We start from the raw sequence: 18,440 nt of genomic DNA, 5'->3' as shown, positions 1-18,440 counted from the left end.
GTTCAGACGGCGCTCGCGAACAGTACTATCACTGAGCCCCGGGCCCTGGCCGAGGAGGCCGACCGTTTCTTCCTGGCAACCCAGCGCTTCTCCCCTGAGACGCTGGCCGCGACGCGCAGTTACTCACCTTCGGGCGCGGGGGTGGCATCCAGCAGGGGCCCCTTCGGCACCGACAGCCGTGCTGGCACAGGCTTGTGCTACTTCCATGCCCGTTTCGGTGCGAAAGCGAAGAGGTGCCGCGCCCCTTGCAACTACGACGCGTCGGGAAACGCCAAAGCCCACGCTTCGCAGCGGCCGTGAGCGTGGGCGCGAAGAGCCGGCTGCTGTTCGTCAAGGACAACCTTTCCGGGCGCAAATTCCTTTGTGACACCGGCGCCCAGAGGAGCGTCCTGACGGCCACTGCGGAGGACGCCGCTGGCGGGACTCATGGGCCACCCCTACTGTCCGCTAATGGCTCCCCCCTATCCGCTCTTATGGCATGAGGACTGTGGACTTGAGTTTCGGGAGTCAGCGCTTCACATGGGACTTTGTCACTGCGGATGTTTCCCTCTCCTCGGCGCTGATTTTTTTTGTGCCCACGGGCTGCTGGTGGATGTTAAGAGGGGCCGTCTGGTGGATGCACTGACTTTTTCCACGGTCGCCTGCGTCCGCAATGAGGCGACTTATGGTGGTCTCTCCAGTTCGCTATCGGACGGCACCAAGTACCAACTCCTCCTTGGTGAGTTCCCTGCCTTGACACGGCCCACTTTCTCCTCTGCCACGACTAAACATGGGGTCGAGCACCACATTGAGACCAAGGGCCCCCCGATCCACGCGAGGGCCCGACGGCTTGATCCCGAGAAGCTAGCAGTTGCTAAGTCCGAGTTTGCCAACATGGAGCGTCTGGGCATCGTCCGCCGCTCGGATAGCCCGTGGGCCTCGCCACTACACATCGTCCCTAAACCGAGTGGTGGGTGGCGACCGTGTGGTGACTACCGCCGCCTTAACGACGCCACTACGCCCGACCGCTACCCTGTTCCACACATTCAGGACTTCTCAGCCCACCTGGCAGGCAAAATCTTGTTCTCCAAGGTCGACCTGGTGCGCGGGTATCACCAGGTTCCCGTGCACCCCTCAGACGTTCCCAAGACAGCTGTAATCACTCCGTTTGGACTGTTCGAGTTTCTGAGGATGCCGTTTGGTCTTAAAAACGCGGCACAATCTTTCCAGCGTTTAATGGATTCTGTGCTCATGGACTTGCCATTTGTGTTCGTCTATTTGGATGACATCCTCGTCGCCAGCTCCTCGGAGGATGAACATCTGATGCACCTACGCGACCTCTTCGCAAGACTTGAGCAGCATGGCCTGATCATCAACCCGGCAAAGTGTGTTTTCGGGGTGCCCTCTATCCAGTTCCTCGGGCACCTCATAGACAAGAACGGCGCCGCCCCCCTTCCGGCAAAGGTGGAGGCCGTCTCCGCTTTTCCCCGACCTCGTTTTACTTGACTTGTATTATTCTAAAGTAACAGTACTCTTACAGGTACAATTTCTGGCTTCTTCACTCATCTCAGCAGTTAAGGGAGATTCACAACACAGTATATCGATTATCCCCCGTTCAGACACACACACACACCCATGCACACACTCACACACACACACACACACAGTGGAAAGAATAAGTTGCCTCATCTTGTCTGCTTGGTGGGGTAAAAGGCATTAAATATAATCAAAACCATACTTTTGACGATGATGATGCTCCCAAACCGTTCTAAGGTTCATGTTATGTTACCTCCTATATTTAAAATACAGAATTAGCTTTTTGCGCACTGTATTGTCTGTGCTTTCATCCTTGATCAGGCTGTGCCAAGGTGGAATTACGCACCGTCTCATCCTGCACTTTCTACTTTGGCTTCAGACCAGACCTTCCCCACTCGTAAAAGAGAAAATCTCATTGAGTTTAACACTTTTTCTTAGATTATTCACATACTCCGACAGTCATTGCATCTTAAAACAACAGCATTTCTTTTTTAAATTTCTCCAATGATATCGAAAGTAAAGCAGCAGCATGTCTAGCTCGTCTTTGATTTACATTGCCCAGACTGTGTTGCTAACTAAAGCAGCGGTGGTGGACGCTGTCATTATAAAACACATTGATGGGCTGCGTAAGTACTGTAACATTTGTAATTATGAGTGTACGGCGGAGGGTTGTAAGTTAAACTAGGAAAATTAGAGTGTGCCGGAGCAGTGGTCAATGTTAGAGAAAGTTCTGTGTGCTGCTTAAAAGAAACCAGTGGCTTCTTGTGCCTTTGGATGTAACAACCAGCCATCCCTCCCACTGAATAGCTGGAAGTTATACTTTCAATTTCCATTGGATTATTTTTGTGCGCAATGCAGAATATCTGCAAAGGGACTGCATCAGCGGTGCACTATTGTGCACATGAGCAGTTTAGAGGGAGCATTGGCTGACGTGCATTTTATTTATTTATTTTTTTGGCATGCCGTCCCGCGATCGACCAAGACTGCCTCATGATTGATCGACGCAATGAGCACCCCTGATCAAAACAAATCATGTGGCTTCTACTGCAATTCACAGTTTTTTTCTCAGAAAATTGTGTGAGGTAAAATATGCATTGGAAGACATATCTAAAATTTCTCAGTTTTCTGGAGTTTGTTGTGAAAGACACAACATGGTGTGGTGCACTCAAGATAACAGTCTTGTACCCCAAACCAGAAGTCTGCTGTAGTTCCAGAACTAACCTGAGAGGGTTAACATGTTACCACAGGGAATAAAGTCAGATGCAGAGAGTAGATGCAAAGAGATAGAAAAAGAAGTAACAGTAGAACTAGCTAAGTGAACTGTCAAGTCTTCTTTTGTAATTTCTGTCACGACGAATGAGGTGTGTTAACCTCTCAACACAACCAGTTGTTCCTTTATTTGTTGATTTTTCTTGAAAGCGATGCTCGAACTTTGCCCGATTACTGATAAGTGTATATGAACCTTTTTTTTCTCCAGAATAAAGGTAATGAATTACTAGTGCAATTTCTTTCTGTTTCTGGTAATGAAATTTGTAGATCGTATGACTACAAAGGGATATTTGATTAAAAAAAACTTGATTCAAAGCTCAAATGAGGCATACCAGAACAGACTCAGTGTGTAGTTGGCCATCAAAGCCCTTTCCCCTAAGTTCCACCTACCATCACCCATCTCTGCCCTCACGAACAGCAACGCCGGCCTCGTCCTCTCATCTCGTGACACACTCCAAATCCAGGATGACTCTTTGCAGTTAACCCAGCATGGCACAGTGCAACTGAGTGCTATGAGAGGAACCATTGTCACAAAGTCTGAACCTACTTCATGTTGTGTCTCCCACGCAGTGCACATTTCAAAGTCAGGCCTTGATGCAAACCCTTGATTTTTTTTTTTTTTCTGTACTGATTAGTCAGATGGAGATCAATCGCCTTTTTTGACTTTCATGTCAGACCATTTCGGCACACTTGAAGATTAAGATCTGGTTACTGTATTTGCTAACAGAAATAAATTAATGTTAAGAAATAATTCAAGATGAGATGAACTCAAACAACTGAGCATATCCATAGCGATTCCAAAACTACCATTGCGGTCAGATGGAAATCCCGAATGTCCAAAATTACATATTACAATTCCATATTACTTCACAAATCAATAATAATGGTCAATCTCCACAATTATTTATTTTTGTGAAGTTATTAATCAATCCAAAGTGCTGAAAAAAGCAAATCTAGCTACTCTCTTAGACACTTCAGGAGCGTAAAACTGTCACGTCCTCATTACATGTAAGCCTTGCGATATTATGTTAAACAGTCAAAGTATTTTTAAGCAACATAGTTGATAATTAGGTTGGCCTCACGTTAGTTTGGTACATTTCAGTTGGCCTTTTTTGTCAGAAATAGTGGATTGCAGTGGTGCTCAGTGAAGGCCTTCAAAGACATCTCAGCTGGCCCTGACTTCATTGTTCGATTTGTTTCTTCTGTCTTCATTTCATAGCGTTTCTCTTGGCTAGCCTGCTTCCAGTCGTGTGTGGATTCATTTTGTTGGAGGGGTGCAATCAGAATCCAGCTTGTATTTGTTGTCGTGTCAATATAATCTGCCCGGGGCCTTCAATGTTTTAAATGCTGTCTCATGCCATATGCCAGGCAAGAGAGCAAGAGGAAGACCAAAGAGAAAGTTGATGTTTTGAGGGAAAACACGAGGGCACTTGGTGTTAGAGAGGAAGATGCAGGCGATAGGCTTAGATGGAAAAAGATGACATTCTGTGGCGACCCCTAACGGGACAAGCTGAAAGGAAAAGAAAAAGAAGAACTGTGGTAATGATCTATGTGCTGTACATAGATACATATTGTAAATGAAGGCTTGTTCGACCTTTCACAGCATCCCAAAGACATGACGCACATTGAAAGATGACGTACAGCCACATTATGTTACACAATTACAACCATACTAAACGGTGATATTTGCTTTTGGCACCTTTTATAGAAATGGCTACACTTAACTTTATAATAGCATGTTTTGCAAAACTTTACTTGATATTAGATACATTGTTCATATTTTCTGATTTTTGGCACAAATAAACAAACAATACATCTCACATGAGGTAATAACTAACCTCACTTCTGACCCTAATGTGGACAAGTGCTACCAACAAATGGAGGTTTGATGATTCATTTGTTTGTTGAAGAATAGACTTAGTTGGAGCAAGTGATTGAGCAGAAGTCAGAGTATTTCTTGAGCTGGGCAAGGCTGCAAACACATTCACTTGCAAACTCCATTCCTCCCCTCTCTATCCCCCTGTGTTTCACGGCTCATGCTTTTCTAATTGCCACCCAGGAGACAGCTGCCATCCTTCTTTGCTGACAACTTGTCTGAGAATGGCCCAAGCTTTCAGATGATCTGTGAGAATGTTCAATTTACAAAAAGCGAGGGCAGATTCAGGCAGTATTTTACTTTTAAATCTGATGGGTGATGACTCATTTGAGGATTCTCAACAAGTTTTCAAAACTTGTCTTTTCCTTTAGTACACTGAAACCAAGTGGGTGTGTTATTGATTGTTCACCCACAGTCATTAAAGACACAGGAGAACATGGCCGCGGCACCTCTGGGATTGAGTAGGAGAATAAGACAAGTGGGTCCACAATAAAAAAAAAACAAAAAAAAAAAACTGTAGAGAATGCTTATCAGAGCGCAACGAAGGAGGTGGGATAACAGCCTGAGCAGCAAGACTCATATTGGCTGTCCTCTCTTAGTACCTGAACACACAACAAGGAACATGCATGTGTGTTGTGTACAAGTGGAATCTGCTCGCTAAAGTATGCAGAAGTGTTTTTTTTTTTTTTTTGCTCATGTGAGAATGCATGTGATCTGTACTGTGGCTCAGATGCGCGTGGGCGGGTTGAGTGGGAGCTCTAGAAGGCTGAAGATGCTCGAGTCCAGTTCTCATAACGGGAGAGTGCCTTGGCAAGCCAAGCAGAAATATTAGTTTTTAATTTAAACTGCCATATGCAATAAAAAACAGGATGGTTATTCATGAGCCTGTTGACATCATGGTATGATATGTTATGCTTCACGCATATAATAGACTGGGGACAGGTAAACAATCTGTTATTATTAGTGCAGTTGGAGAACTTAGTAGGAGACTCAGGACCATACAGATTCGATTTTATCGTGTTTCGACCGTGATTCAAACGATTTTTGGCTTTGACTTGCAAGTAAACAATACTGTATGTGCCATGATTGTGGCAGTGAGCTCAACTCAACTCTTTTCACAAGCAGTACTTAGGCGGATGAACATTTTTTTTTTTAAAGAGGGACCAAACTTTTTCCCAGTTATGGTTTTCTGTTAAACTACACATAAAATAAACAGAACTACATCTTGAGTATTTAAAACCACGTAGGTTTGCCTTAAGAATGACAGTTTAACTTAATGCTAACAAACAATGCAAAACACCAACCAGAAACAGGCTAACAAACAGCATTGCTGTCACCTTGTTACAAACCTTTATGTGTGAATTTAAACAGAAACTGTGGAGCAACACACATAGACTGACAATATAACAATACTCACAAGCATATTGTCTTTCTCCTTTTGTGGGAAGTAGCTAATATTACTGCATCTGACTGAGGCTGGATTTGAAACTTTTCTTAGTGGGGTTTATTTCTTTATTACACTGCTTACAGATGGACAAGGCACATGCATCAGAAGAAGTGTCATAATGTTCATTGAGTTGAAACAAAATGTGGCTGTAAATGTTTCATTATTTACATTTAATTTAATATCAATATTAATGTATGATTTGATCAAATGTAGTATAATATTATAGAGTGCTTTATTTTTGTTATTAACAAAAAATATTTAAAATAAAACAAAACCTCATACATTCTCATTTGGAAAGAGGATTTGAGGTACCAGTTTTTGGAGTTATGAGCAAATGTGTGCCCGTTTATCCAGTCATGCAGTTCTGATTGTGGTTTCTGCCTGCGTCATCACGACATCCTTTCTTGGATGGGATGTTTTTGCAATAAAAGAATTTCAGACCGACACTGAAAATGCAGTTTTGGGCCATTTTTGGTGGGGGAAAATCTTAGATGACTTAGAGATTTGCAGTGGCCCAAGCGGGCCTGTGTTTATATATAGATGAGCGCCCAGTACAGTGGAGTAGTTAAGAGCAGTGCTTATATTCAAACTGTGCATAATGTTACAGTGGATCACAGTAATTTTGATATATATTGGTAATATTTTTGGCATTAAACCTCTGTCTCACTTTGGATGAACAATTAGGCCTACTATGCTACAACTGCATTTTCATGTTGGTCATAATGGTGGTACTTGGACTGTTTTTTTAAGGTTATTGAAAAAAAAAAAGAGAGAACCACAGGTCAATGGCATAACTGCAGCAAAGTTCAATAAAGGGTTGATTTTCAAACATGAAGGCTCTACAGGCGTTCTCACCTCTGATTTAGCACAAGTAGAACAACTAAATCCCAACAACACGTAAAGAATGTATTGATTAAGTGTCTCATAAGATTAGAGCTGTACCAAATGTTTGTAGGGTAAAAGAGACAGGAAAAAAAATGCTGTACTTTTAAATACTGTTAATAATTGTTCTGCAAGAAAGAAAGAAACTTTGTCCAAAAAAAATTACAATGAAAAAAAAAACCCAAAACAGCTACTGTTAGCTCTCTATTTCAATCTTTAATGACTTTGCAAGTGAATCAATGAGTAAATAATAAGATACAAGCATGTTAACAAAACAATGCACAAATCGCCATCGTTTGAAATCACAGGGGTTTACTGATGATGCACACAAGGCTTATACACAGAGCGTCCCAAAATATTTTGAGAACATTCATTTTCACATTCACAGATCATCATCTAAAACTAGCACACGACTAGAGGTTTTACAAGTACATGCAGTGAGTTGCCAATTCTAGGTCAAAAACATCTGTACTGAGTGATGAAGACTGCTGGAGAAGCAGGAGTGCTTAAAGTTCACAAAAAAACAAAACATTCTTAAATTGTTCATTTTCTACCACTAATTCATGTTGAACGGGAAAAAAAGGAAACTCCTGCGGTAAATAGGTTTGCCTGAAAACCAACTTAGCCAGCTTGTGCTAGCCAAACATACTTGCTTGCTACGTTGCTGAGCCTCACCCTACTTCTCTCTTTCTTCATCCAGGCCAGGACAAGGTCGTCAATGCCCTGGCACAGCTGTGTCATCGCGCTCTACTGTCCCCGATCCTCCTGTCTCTAAACACAGAAACAGGCGAGTGGAGTTTATGTACTTGAGAACACAAACAGAACAACTGCTATTTGTTATTAACGAGGTCAAAGACTCCAATGATTGTTTGGGAAAAACACAAAAACACTAGAATCTCACTAGGCACGACGCGGCAGCCTTCGCCGGTTTCGACTGGAGTGGCTCATCTTCGGCACTGAGGTGGCTTATCACAGTGCCGAGCTGGGCCGTTTTATGGTGTTGTCATCGCACCCGGCTGAGTGCAACCATTGCAGGCAGGGTTGTTCATAGCCGCTGCCGTCGTCCGCAATGAACAACACCGCCAATGGCGGGAGCGATAAACAATTGTTGCACACAGCCGCGAGTGACGTGTTTTGGCTTGTCGCCCCCGGACCGCAGCATTCTGATCGGTCGAGGCTGAGTACGTTACATACTGTTATACTGTCGGGGAGTCTGTTGTTAGTTAGAAGTGATCTGCATATAATCTAAATATGACTCAAAACGATAGGATAATATTGCCCTGGACACTTGACTCGATCGTGAGACGTTCTCTTCTTTGATAAGAGCTTCCGTGTCTGAAGGGGCGTCTCCCTCCGTATGGGCCACAGCGTGTTTTCAATGCCGAATATCTGGGGTGACGTCACGGATAGTAAATGCAGCCAATAGGGCGACCACGTGGATGTCGAACTAGACTTCCGCAACTTTGTGCATGGATGACGTGCTTTCCACTCATAATTATTTTTTTGTGTCGACATTGAAGTGAATAATGTTCTATGTATTTTTCATTTCACTATTTTAGAATGTTTTAGGGATGACACTTCACCTTTGAGGAACATGGTCCCCTTTGAACAGACATCATAAGGGGTTTTCAAGGATTTGACTTTGCCGAGTGGTTAACTAAAAACTAGCTGCCGGTGAGGGAGGTCTCTTTATTGCTTAACAATCGACAATTCCATGTTGTGTTCTCTACTGATGTTTCTAATTAAAAGGAGCAAGAGGATCCTTGCTCTGTTTGCTATTCCAGCTATGTAGTATTTCTTTTATGTTGGGTGGGCGCAGTAACCAACTGGATCCAGTAGCTGGAGCTGCACCTATGTGTGTGAGATGTACACGCAAATGAAGACATTCACATTAAAATAAATAAATAAAATATATAATGTTAAGAGCTACTGGACACACACTTATTGTTGATGACGTATAATGATAAGTAAGTAAGGAGTCGGGTCAATAAATGCCACACAAAAGATTAAACATGATCTGACATCAACAGATAATCATAGATTAGAAATATGATATGCATGTTGCCATGTACATAATGGACCACATCATGTCTACTTTGTTCAGGTTATGTAAATGATCTGTATAATGGTTACCTCTGTGCCGCAAGTGAATCCATCATTGCACTCATTTACTAATGTGCCTTTAATATATTATAATTATTACCACCAGCACTGATACACTTGGAATGATGTCATTTAACTTGTTTATAACACTATGTTTTGTTGTGTTAATTTAGTGAATCTTTATGCAAAACCTACTGCCTGCATTGTATTTCAACACCAATATTCAGCAAGGGGTGATTGTGTGAATTTAAGAAAAAAAAAAAAAAACAGATCGTGTTGTGCAAAGGGGGTCTCCCCCAATGGGAGGTGTTCACCGAGCTCCGGATTCATTCTGACAGCTGCATTAATTCTGTTTGGCCCACTGAAGCATGTTCAATGTCTGTTGCACATATAAATATATATTATAAATACATAGCCCTATACAAGGTAAAGGCAGCCAACGAGTGGGATGGATGCAACCATTGGTCAATCTAGCAGCCCCCAGCCAGCTGGTATATACTTGATCAAGAGTCGGACCATTTTTCCTACCCAGCGAATTAAGTATTTAGTCTTCGGGAGAGCCATACCAAATGCATGAAAATTTTTTTATCCATGTTGTTTTTGCAACTTGCAGCCTGGCCCATCAGAGGTTGCCACAGTGACTCACTGATTTTCTTGGCACAGTTTTTACACCGAATTTTGCTCACAAAATTTTTACCTGATCGAAAACATTTGTCGGAGAGGAGGCAGTTTGAATGGCCACTCAGCCTATTTGGATGTTTCAAATGATTTGGATAAAAGAATGTAAAGAATTAATGTTTGTGCACCACAATTCATTCTGACTATGGTTCCTGGTGTCCATGCTACCTGGAGACGGTATAACCTCCGGGCCTCCGTGGACTCACAGTTGATTCATTTACTTTCCTATTGTTTTCAGTTTGTTTTTCTTTTTGGGAATGGAACCAACCCCCAGAATGCTCATTGGCTCATTAACCACACTTATTAAATCCTTCTATGGGGGAAAAAAAAACCTCTCAATGCAATTGTAATGCGCATCAATTATCTACAGATTTTCAGTATTCATGGTCCGGCCCCGTCACTATCCCCTGTGAATAGCGCGGGTCTGGTGTACAGACACTCATTGAGATGGTCACAAGTAACCTAAGCAAGCTGCAGTAATAACAGATGTTTTTCACACAGGATAAAAAAAAGTATGCCTATGAATATTGTTATATGGCTTATCTACATGTTTTGGTCCACCATTTGTGTTGAAAAAGCACCCATGCCTCCATTCTCTGAACTGCTCATCCTCACTCACAGGAGCCTATCTCACTTGACTTCAGGCGAGAAGCGGAGTACACCCTGAACAGGTTACCGTCTAATCGCAGTGTTTTAATATCAGTTGCAGTGATAAGCAAAGCAGTGTTTCTCAACTAGCGTTCAGTGGACCCCTAGTTGTTTGTAGTATCATTGCATGGGGTCCATAAAAATATATATAAATATTTTTAAAAAAGATCCTGTAACATTTATGGAAATAGGATTATTTGATTAAAATGTAAGACCCTTATCTACCTAAACTACAGAGGGGCACATCACTATTTTTCTCAAATTCCATCTGTTTCACTACGTAAAATGTTACATAGTTTTGACATAACGATTCTGTTTTGTTACATGTTTCAAAAAGCTACTGCATAAAATGATGTTTGTTACATATTTCTGGAAATACTGCATATTTATGCTGTTGTGTTATGCCAGTAACCTATGGCATATGTATTTTGCTTTGTTATGGAAGTGGAGTTGTTCCTATCACATTGCACCTTCATCTCGTAGATCGGGCGGCCCTCAAGGTCTATCAAAATACTGTATGGAGGGGGACCCAGAACCCAAAAACGGGACACTGAGACACCAATGCTTGTCTATGCTGTTTTGCATTGTTTGTTAGCATTCAACTTGGGGTAGCCGAGAACGGTTCGTATCTGGAAAAACTCATAAGGTGGGTCCAGTGTAAAAAATATGTTCCAGATGTTTCTGATTGTTTCAAGTGGCTCAGTGGGCTGAATTACATGCTCACACAGGCCGGATATGGCCCGTGTGTTGTAGATGGCCCATTATTATTTTAGATGCTGAAAAAAATCCTTTCCATACCCTTACTTGCCTGTACAGCCGCCAAAACAAGTGCAACCTTTTTGCATTTTTAATAATGTCTTTTGGAGAGCAGCAACTTCTCTGACTGCGTGCTCAATTAACATTTCAATTCTCTTGCTGGTGATTTAATGTGTCGAGAAGGAGGCTAATTTATGAGCACTTTAAGAGTGAGGATTCACTTGGCTGTTACTGTCGCACCTATAGGCTAATTAAATGAGTCACTCAGTTATGCATTACATTAATCACACATAACGCGGGGTGGGGAGAACTTTAATTTGTGTAATTAATTATATATGGATTTTAAATTTTGTCATTGTCCATGACGTAACATGAAATATGGTTACAGTGACATCAGCAGGTATTTAAATTGTATCCCTTTAAAAATATATTTTTTTACGGAAATATGGATTTTTTTCCCCAAATATGCCATACGGTGAAGTCTAATTATTCCACTATTATAGTGCACTTTGAATGTAGCAATAACAATAAGTCTTCTGTTAGCATCACTAATGTCACCAAGAATAACATCTTAAATGAACATAATGTGATCATAAGCCATAAGTCTTTACACCTCACCTCCTCTCCTTCTGTTTTGTCCTCTGGCTTCATCTTCTTACGGGTCATGTGGCCACGGAAGCCAGCCTGGATCTTGGCGGCTGCCCTGTTGGCCTCAGGGTCATCCAACGGGATGTCCATGATGTCCTCCTCCTCCTGGGGTCTGCTGCGTTCTTCCTGCTGAGAACACCAAGGCATGATGGAATATTATCCGACTAATTTTTAGTTTGATAACATGGGATACATGCTGAGTGGTTATACCGAAGGGGTCAGTAACCCACCTTTTTTCTCTTCATTTCTCCTTTTCATATTCTGTGTTACTGAGTCAGCCAATTTAAGGTATAATGCATTACAATTTTCTCAGTTTTCAACATGCTTTATTGTTACATTAATTGGAAACAACATTAATTACACATCATGCAGTGTAACATGTCAACTTTATGGATTATAACCCCATAATATTGATTGTCACTGTCTGAGAAGTATTGTGTTTGTAGTTTGTCTAGAAATGGACACATCATTCTGAGAGCTTTTCTTACATTTGGGCTTGTAATGTTCAGAGAACTATGTTGAAAATTAGTTATACTGTTTTACTTGAATATATATAGACACACACACAAACACAAAGGCGGCACAGTGGTGCATCTGGAAAGAGTTGCCCTCACAGTTCTGAAGACCCGGGTTCAATCCCAGCGCTCACTGTGTGGAATTTGCATGTTCTCCCTGTGCCTATGTGGGTATACTCCAGTTTCCTTCGACATACCAAAAACATGTAACATTAATTGGACACTCTAAATTGCTCCTAGGTGTGATTGTGAGTGCGGCAGTTTGTCTACAGGGTTCGCACGCGGCCCTAAAAGTCCCTAAAAACCCCTAAATTTTTGAAGGTGCATTTGGGGGCTCCTAAAAGTCCTTAAAATCTGCGAAAACCGGTCAAGCCCCTAAAAAGGGCTTAAATTAAAAAAAAAATCAAAGGGAGGACCTCTACCGACAAAATTCTCCCGAAAAAATATATTAATCTTTTATTTAAAAAAAAAAAATAGCGATCCGTCTGGCGTCCAAATCAGGCGGAAATTGTCAACAGAAGTCTCCGTGTTGACAACTAGTCATCATCTTGTCAATATTCCACTGTTTGTTTCCGTGAGTAGGCATTTCACTTCGTCTTCGTTGCGACGTAGCGTAGTTCTTTCATCGATCCAACTTGTATCACAAGGAAGTGAATTTTTCAAGAAGCTTGGGTTGGAAATAAGGAGTTCGGGAGCTGGGTTCGTCGAGATCCAAAAGATCGGCACATTTTTTACTGCCATCTGTGCAAGCAGAATTACCAGCTTGAAAAGATGGGCGTCAAAGCGTTGGAATCGCACCGGAAAAACAGGAGACACGCTGATTTGGCGAAGACTCTCTCATATTCCGTTGGTATGAATGTGTTTTCTAAAATATCAACTTCAGGCAGTGGTACTAGCAGTGCATGCGCACTAGGGATCGCAAAAAAACGCTTACTTCCATAACCGGTTTTAACCGAACAGCTGTAGCAAAAAACCGGTACCATAGTGGAGTTTACATAATTCACCCGCGGGACCAGTTCAGGGTATAGCCTGCCTCCTGCCCGTTGACAGCTGAGATAGGCTCCAGCACTCCTGTGACCCTTGTGAGGATAAGTAACTCAGAAATTGGATGGATGGATATATATTAAAAACAAAATCAATATGAGACCAAAGTTCCGAATTTCAGCTTTTATTTTTTAGTATTCACATGGAGATGTGGTCAACAACTCGGGACAGAGAATCAGAATCAGCTTTATTGGACAAGTGTGTAAAAACACACAAGGAATTTTTCTCTGGCAGTCGGCACTTCCCTGGTATCACATTCGCAACAAAGAACAACAAAGCAACAAGAACAAAGCGCAAGAGACATTTCTGTTTATAGAAACTGTTCCTTATAAGAGTCATGCAAGATGTAAAATCTTCATTTAGAACAGGTAAGAGATAAGTGTGTTAATGCCCTACATTGTGTTAAGCTTGTACAAAGTGCGTTCACCCGTTCACGGTTCCCATCATTGACCAGTGCGATGACAATTGTGCAAAGGGAGCAGTTTAAAGTGACGAATCGTGCGATAGTCTACAAAATATATTACAAATACTAATACAGATTGGACTAGCAGGATGTGAGTGGGTGTCCTAACAATGGCACTAGGAAGAAAATTAGTAGGTTTGGTGAATTTAATGACTGAATTGCCAGAGGGGGGGAAAAAAACTGTTCGAATGCCTGCTAGTTTTGACTTTCATTGATCTGTAGTGCTTTCCCGATGGAAGGATCTAGAAGAGCTAGTGGCCAGGATGTGGAGGTTCCGAAAGGATCCTACTTGCTCTGGACCTAGTTTGCGTTGTGTTCAAGTCCTCAATAGTAGATAGAGTGGTGCCCACAATCCGTTCAGAGCACTTTGTTTGGACCCACCCACTTTGATGTGAGCAAAAGCATTAGAACATGAAGAGTGTCTCTAGTTGCTCAGGTGCTGCCTTTCAGATTGATTTCTGAAAATTTAGATCGTTTTGGGCTTTGGATTCCCCTTGGGAAAACCGCATTTGCTGTTGAACAAACATGAAGAGCAGAGAGCAATCTATGGGAGAAAAGCAGACCATTTTGAATCTGATGGCTGAGGTAGAGACAGAGAGAGGATCAGAGCTGTTGCACATAGCCAGTACAACAATTTGGAATGTCCTGAAAGAGAAACTATTGATGAAGTAAGCAACAGAAATCAAACAGTTCACTGAGGTGTATCAACAGCAGTTGACGATAGAAACATTGTGAGAGCTGTGAAGAAACACCCAAAGACAACAGTCAGTGACATCACTGCAAAGCTCCACAGAGTAGGGGTGAAGGTATCACAATCCTTTGTTGAAATAAGACTTCGAAAGAAGAAACAACATGCGAACCACTCATCAGCAAAAAGGCCAGATTGCCTTTGGAAAGTACAGAGATGAATTTTGGAAAAAAAGTTCATGAACTTATGAGACCAATATTAACCTCTATCAAAGTGATTGAAAGGCCAAAGTAAATGATCTACTTATGATACAAAACACAAGCTCATCTGTTGAGCCTGATGGAGGGAATATCACAGCTGGGGCTTGCATAGCTGCTTCTGAAATGGGCTCACTAGACTTTATTAATGATGTAACTAATGATGCTGCCAGCAGAAGGAATTCTGAAGTCTACAAAGCCATTTTGTCTTTCAGAAAAATGCATCCAAACTAATTGGTGGGCGCTTTCTAATGCAACAAGACCATGACCCAAAACACACTGCGAATACAACAAAGGACTTCATCAGCGGAGGAAAAGTGGAAGTTCTTATACCAGCCAAGTCAATTACTGGATCTTAATCCATGAGAGCATGCATTTTACCACCTGAAGAGGAAACTGAAAGGAGAAATCCCCAAAACAAACATGAACTGAAAGAGGCTGCAGTAAAGGCCTCGAAAGGCATTTCAAATGAAGAATGCAACAGTCTGGTGTAGTCAATGGGTTGCAGGCTTAGTGAAGCTATTGCAAGGTTTATGTCACCTAAAATTAAATGTTATTCACTTTAATAATGTCTGTTGCAATGCTCACTTGAAAAGTGTGTGCCTTTGAAAAAAGGTGCTCTGTCCAGAGTTGTTATACATTTCTAGATGTAAATACCATGCAATAAAAGCTGACATCCTGAACTTTTTGTCACATATTCGTCTCTTAATCTGAAACCCAAATATCTTCACTCTTACACTTACAGCAAAAACAAAGGAATTGACCATGCCTTTCCAATACTTTTGGTGGGGACTGTGTGTTTTTATATCCACCCATTCTCTCTACCGCTTATCCTCACTAAGGTTGTGAGTGATCTGGATCCTATCCAAGCGAATTTTCGGGGGAGAGGCGGTGTACATCCTGAAGTGGTTGCCAGGCAATTGCATGGCACATACAAACAACCATTTGCACTCACATTCACACCTACGGGCAATTTACAGTTTTCAATCAACGTAGTATGCGTGTTTTTTGGGATGGAAGAGGAAACCAGAGCACCCAGAGAAAACCCATGCAGGTACGGGGAGCACATCCAAACTCCATACAGGCGGGGGGGATTTGAACTCCATTCCTCAGACCTGCAAGGCATATGTGCTAACCAGTCGAGCGTTAATGCTGCCGTGTGAACGAGGGGAAAAAAAATCCCCCGCAATTTTTTTTTTTTTTTAACAACAGAATACACAAAATTTCTCCGGAATCCATCATCCGATTCTCTAAATTCTTGCTGTGTTGTAATCAGTTTGTAGTGGCCATTCCAACCACACCCTGCATTTTGACACTTTAATTTTTTACAAATCTTTTCTTGTTGCTACTCACAGCTGAATATTGTAACCAAAATATATTTTGTCTCAAAAGTCACAATACACTTCTTGTTTTCTATTTTTCATTTTTTTTTCATTTCAGACATCATTTAGACAGATGCTCTTCCAACAGCATCTGACAGTTTAGCTTTCCAGCTCCTGTCAGCATATCTGTCATTCTCTTGCCCATGGCTCACCAACTGACATTGGAGGAACGTTGAAAAATTGCTGCCAATACATTTTTTTTTCCACAAGTGCTGCTCAGCATCAGTTTGAGAAGCATTATGCCTGTCACACAGCTCCAACGTGTAGTACAATTTAACGATTCATGGCAAGTTCCTCCGCATCAACTAAAGCTCGCTTCTGCAGGTGCTTCAGGAGAGTGATAAAGCTTGTCCTGTACTTGAAGTGGTTCAAATACTTTGAGTGGAATGATGCTCCATAACCTGAAGTTGGTAGCGGTAAAGCTACATCACTCTATGCAGAATCTGCTGAATCGAGCTTTTGTTTATGCCGAGATCCAGTGCAGTCCTCCAGATAAACTTTTCCCGGATTTGTGTGAATGGCTGCTCGAGAAGTTTGGTGTTTTCATCTGTGATGGAAATACCAGTCAATCTGCTGTGTGGTTTGCAAAATCATCCTGTTTTGCGAAGCTTGCCATGTATGATGTAAATTGCACGACAAGTTGGAGTAATGAGACAGCCATAAAGCTTCTAAACATTGGCACTGACTGGGAGTCGGCAGTGCTGCTCAGGCAAGAGAATGACATCAGAATCAGGATCAGATTTAATGGAATTAATGCAAAAGCTGTCAAGCTCAATCGTTCAAATACTGATGGCACTCACACCCAGCCAAATGATACCTAAAAGGAAATAGAAAAAATTAAGTGGATCACGGCTTTTGGGGTGTTCTGTATTTGAAACAAACTTTCAGTTTAGCACTACTGCAAACTACAACCACAATAATAAACATTCACACTCATTCAAAACTTTTCTATATCTCTGTATTAAGTAATGCATATTGCAATAACATCCTCATAACAATCTCCAGTGAGTGAGAGTCTCTCAGTTCATTTGTAATAAAATACAAGTGTGCAACAAACCACAAGCACTTCACAAATGTAAAATTTTGATATAGTTCATATATGGTGAAAATGTACCTGAAAGAGCAGATGGTAAGAGTGTGATTTTAATTGTCAATGAAAAGTGTTGTGAAGAAAATATTTTTGGGGAAAAGTGAAAAAGAATTGAACTCTGAGATTCACTGTAACAACTCAAGGAAACACAAATTACAAAAGAAAGTTAGGACTCTGGACCGTGACATGGAAAAAGGTTGACCCTGAAAAAATAACCACATCTCCACCTTCAGTCAGCATCCAGCGTCCCGAAGGAGACATGGTGGGCGGAAGACATATAAAAAAAAAAAGTGGCAGCAGCATGTCGCAGAGGCTGTTGACAACTTATGTAAACATCCATTCAAATTTAGTGATGCAAACAACCCAAGAGTATTGCTGGGGAAAGCAGATTGACATTTCACACAAATGGCAGCCCACGAAGCGGGCTCACTGTCGCCCCAGCGCATCACGGCCCCGGTGTAACACCCTCCAGTGTGGGAGGATGACCACCCACCTGGGCAGCCAGGATTCATTAGCCTCTGTGTCTGACTGCTCACTCAGCTGCCAGCTCTGGGAGAAGGAAACCGCTGAGTGGGATTGTGCTGCTTATCCACTCCATTACAGAATGTTTGAAAATACTCCAGACACAAATTACATCCAATCCACTTAACGATGAAAACTGCATAAATGTTTGGCGCTGTTTGATGAGTTCTCTCAGAGTTCAATTAACAGTTAAGGTTGTTAACACTACTTGTGCATGCAAAGCTCACCGACAAACTAATGTGCAAAAACTAAAAAACAGTTCCCGTGAAAATTTTACTTACATTGTGGCAGTCCATGTCTTAACTCTCAGTATGACCTCAGTCTTCTGATGGCTGTAATGCGTAACTGTCACTTTCTACAAGTATTTCTCAGCTTTTATACAGATGCCTCACCGACTCTTACTAACAATCATTGCATGCTCAGTAACACCCGCTCATGCAGAGGAAGAGAGAGAGAGAGAGAGAGAGAGAGAGAGAGAGAGAGAGAGAGAGAGAGAGAGAGAGAGAGAGAGAGAGAGAGAGAGAGGGAGTTAGCCAGGGAAGAGAGACCTCCTACAAACATGTCAGCATGTGTTCTGTCTTTTCAGTCTCATTAAGTTTGCTGACCTATTGCGTCCAGATTTCTGACACAAACTAAGTGTACATTCAATAATGTAAA

General features: G+C 41.9%; 2 protein-coding genes across 7 annotated transcripts in view; both read right to left on the bottom strand.

Annotated features, from left to right (window-relative positions):
- Positions 1-3,342, bottom strand: part of hepacama (hepatic and glial cell adhesion molecule a) — a 29,678-nt gene extending 26,336 nt beyond the window's left edge. For 3 of the 4 annotated variants that reach the window (XM_061828197.1, XM_061828198.1, XM_061828199.1), the window contains exon 1: positions 3,175-3,342. In XM_061828197.1, coding sequence (XP_061684181.1) covers positions 3,175-3,310 — 136 coding nt within the window. In that variant the 5' untranslated portion in view covers positions 3,311-3,342. The remainder of the gene's footprint in view (positions 1-3,174) is intronic. The other variant, XM_061828201.1, reaches the window with a different exon arrangement.
- A 3,855-nt stretch (positions 3,343-7,197) lies between these two features.
- nrgna (neurogranin (protein kinase C substrate, RC3) a) lies at positions 7,198-18,221 on the bottom strand. Of its 3 annotated transcripts, none has more exons than XM_061827303.1 (3): positions 18,065-18,221; positions 11,793-11,951; positions 7,198-7,760 (listed from the first exon to the last, which is right to left on the bottom strand). In XM_061827303.1, the coding sequence occupies exons 1-3, from the start codon at positions 18,077-18,079 to the stop codon at positions 7,737-7,739; spliced, it is 198 nt and encodes a 65-aa protein (XP_061683287.1). In that variant the 5' UTR covers positions 18,080-18,221; the 3' UTR covers positions 7,198-7,736. The 3 variants fall into 3 exon arrangements, 2 of the variants coding, with proteins under 2 accessions (XP_061683287.1, XP_061683288.1); XM_061827304.1 differs by having other exon boundaries at positions 11,793-11,948; XR_009796069.1 differs by lacking the exons at positions 11,793-11,951; positions 18,065-18,221 and adding an exon at positions 7,891-8,729.
- Positions 18,222-18,440: the final 219 nt, after the last annotated feature.

This window comes from Syngnathoides biaculeatus, chromosome 8 (genome assembly GCF_019802595.1).
Source record: "Syngnathoides biaculeatus isolate LvHL_M chromosome 8, ASM1980259v1, whole genome shotgun sequence".
In the NCBI taxonomy this organism is placed as follows: Eukaryota; Metazoa; Chordata; class Actinopteri; order Syngnathiformes; family Syngnathidae; genus Syngnathoides; species Syngnathoides biaculeatus.
The sequence above is the reverse complement of the archived record's forward strand: the minus strand, read 5'-3'. Positions and strand labels throughout refer to the sequence as shown.

What these genes read in the sequence shown, in the direction of transcription:
- nrgna (XM_061827303.1), bottom strand. An exon ending in ACAAAACAGAAGGAGAGGAG is followed by an intron (nt 7,761 to 11,792) that starts GTGAGGTGTAAA and finishes TTCTGTGTTTAG; the next exon opens with AGACAGGAGGATCGGGGACA.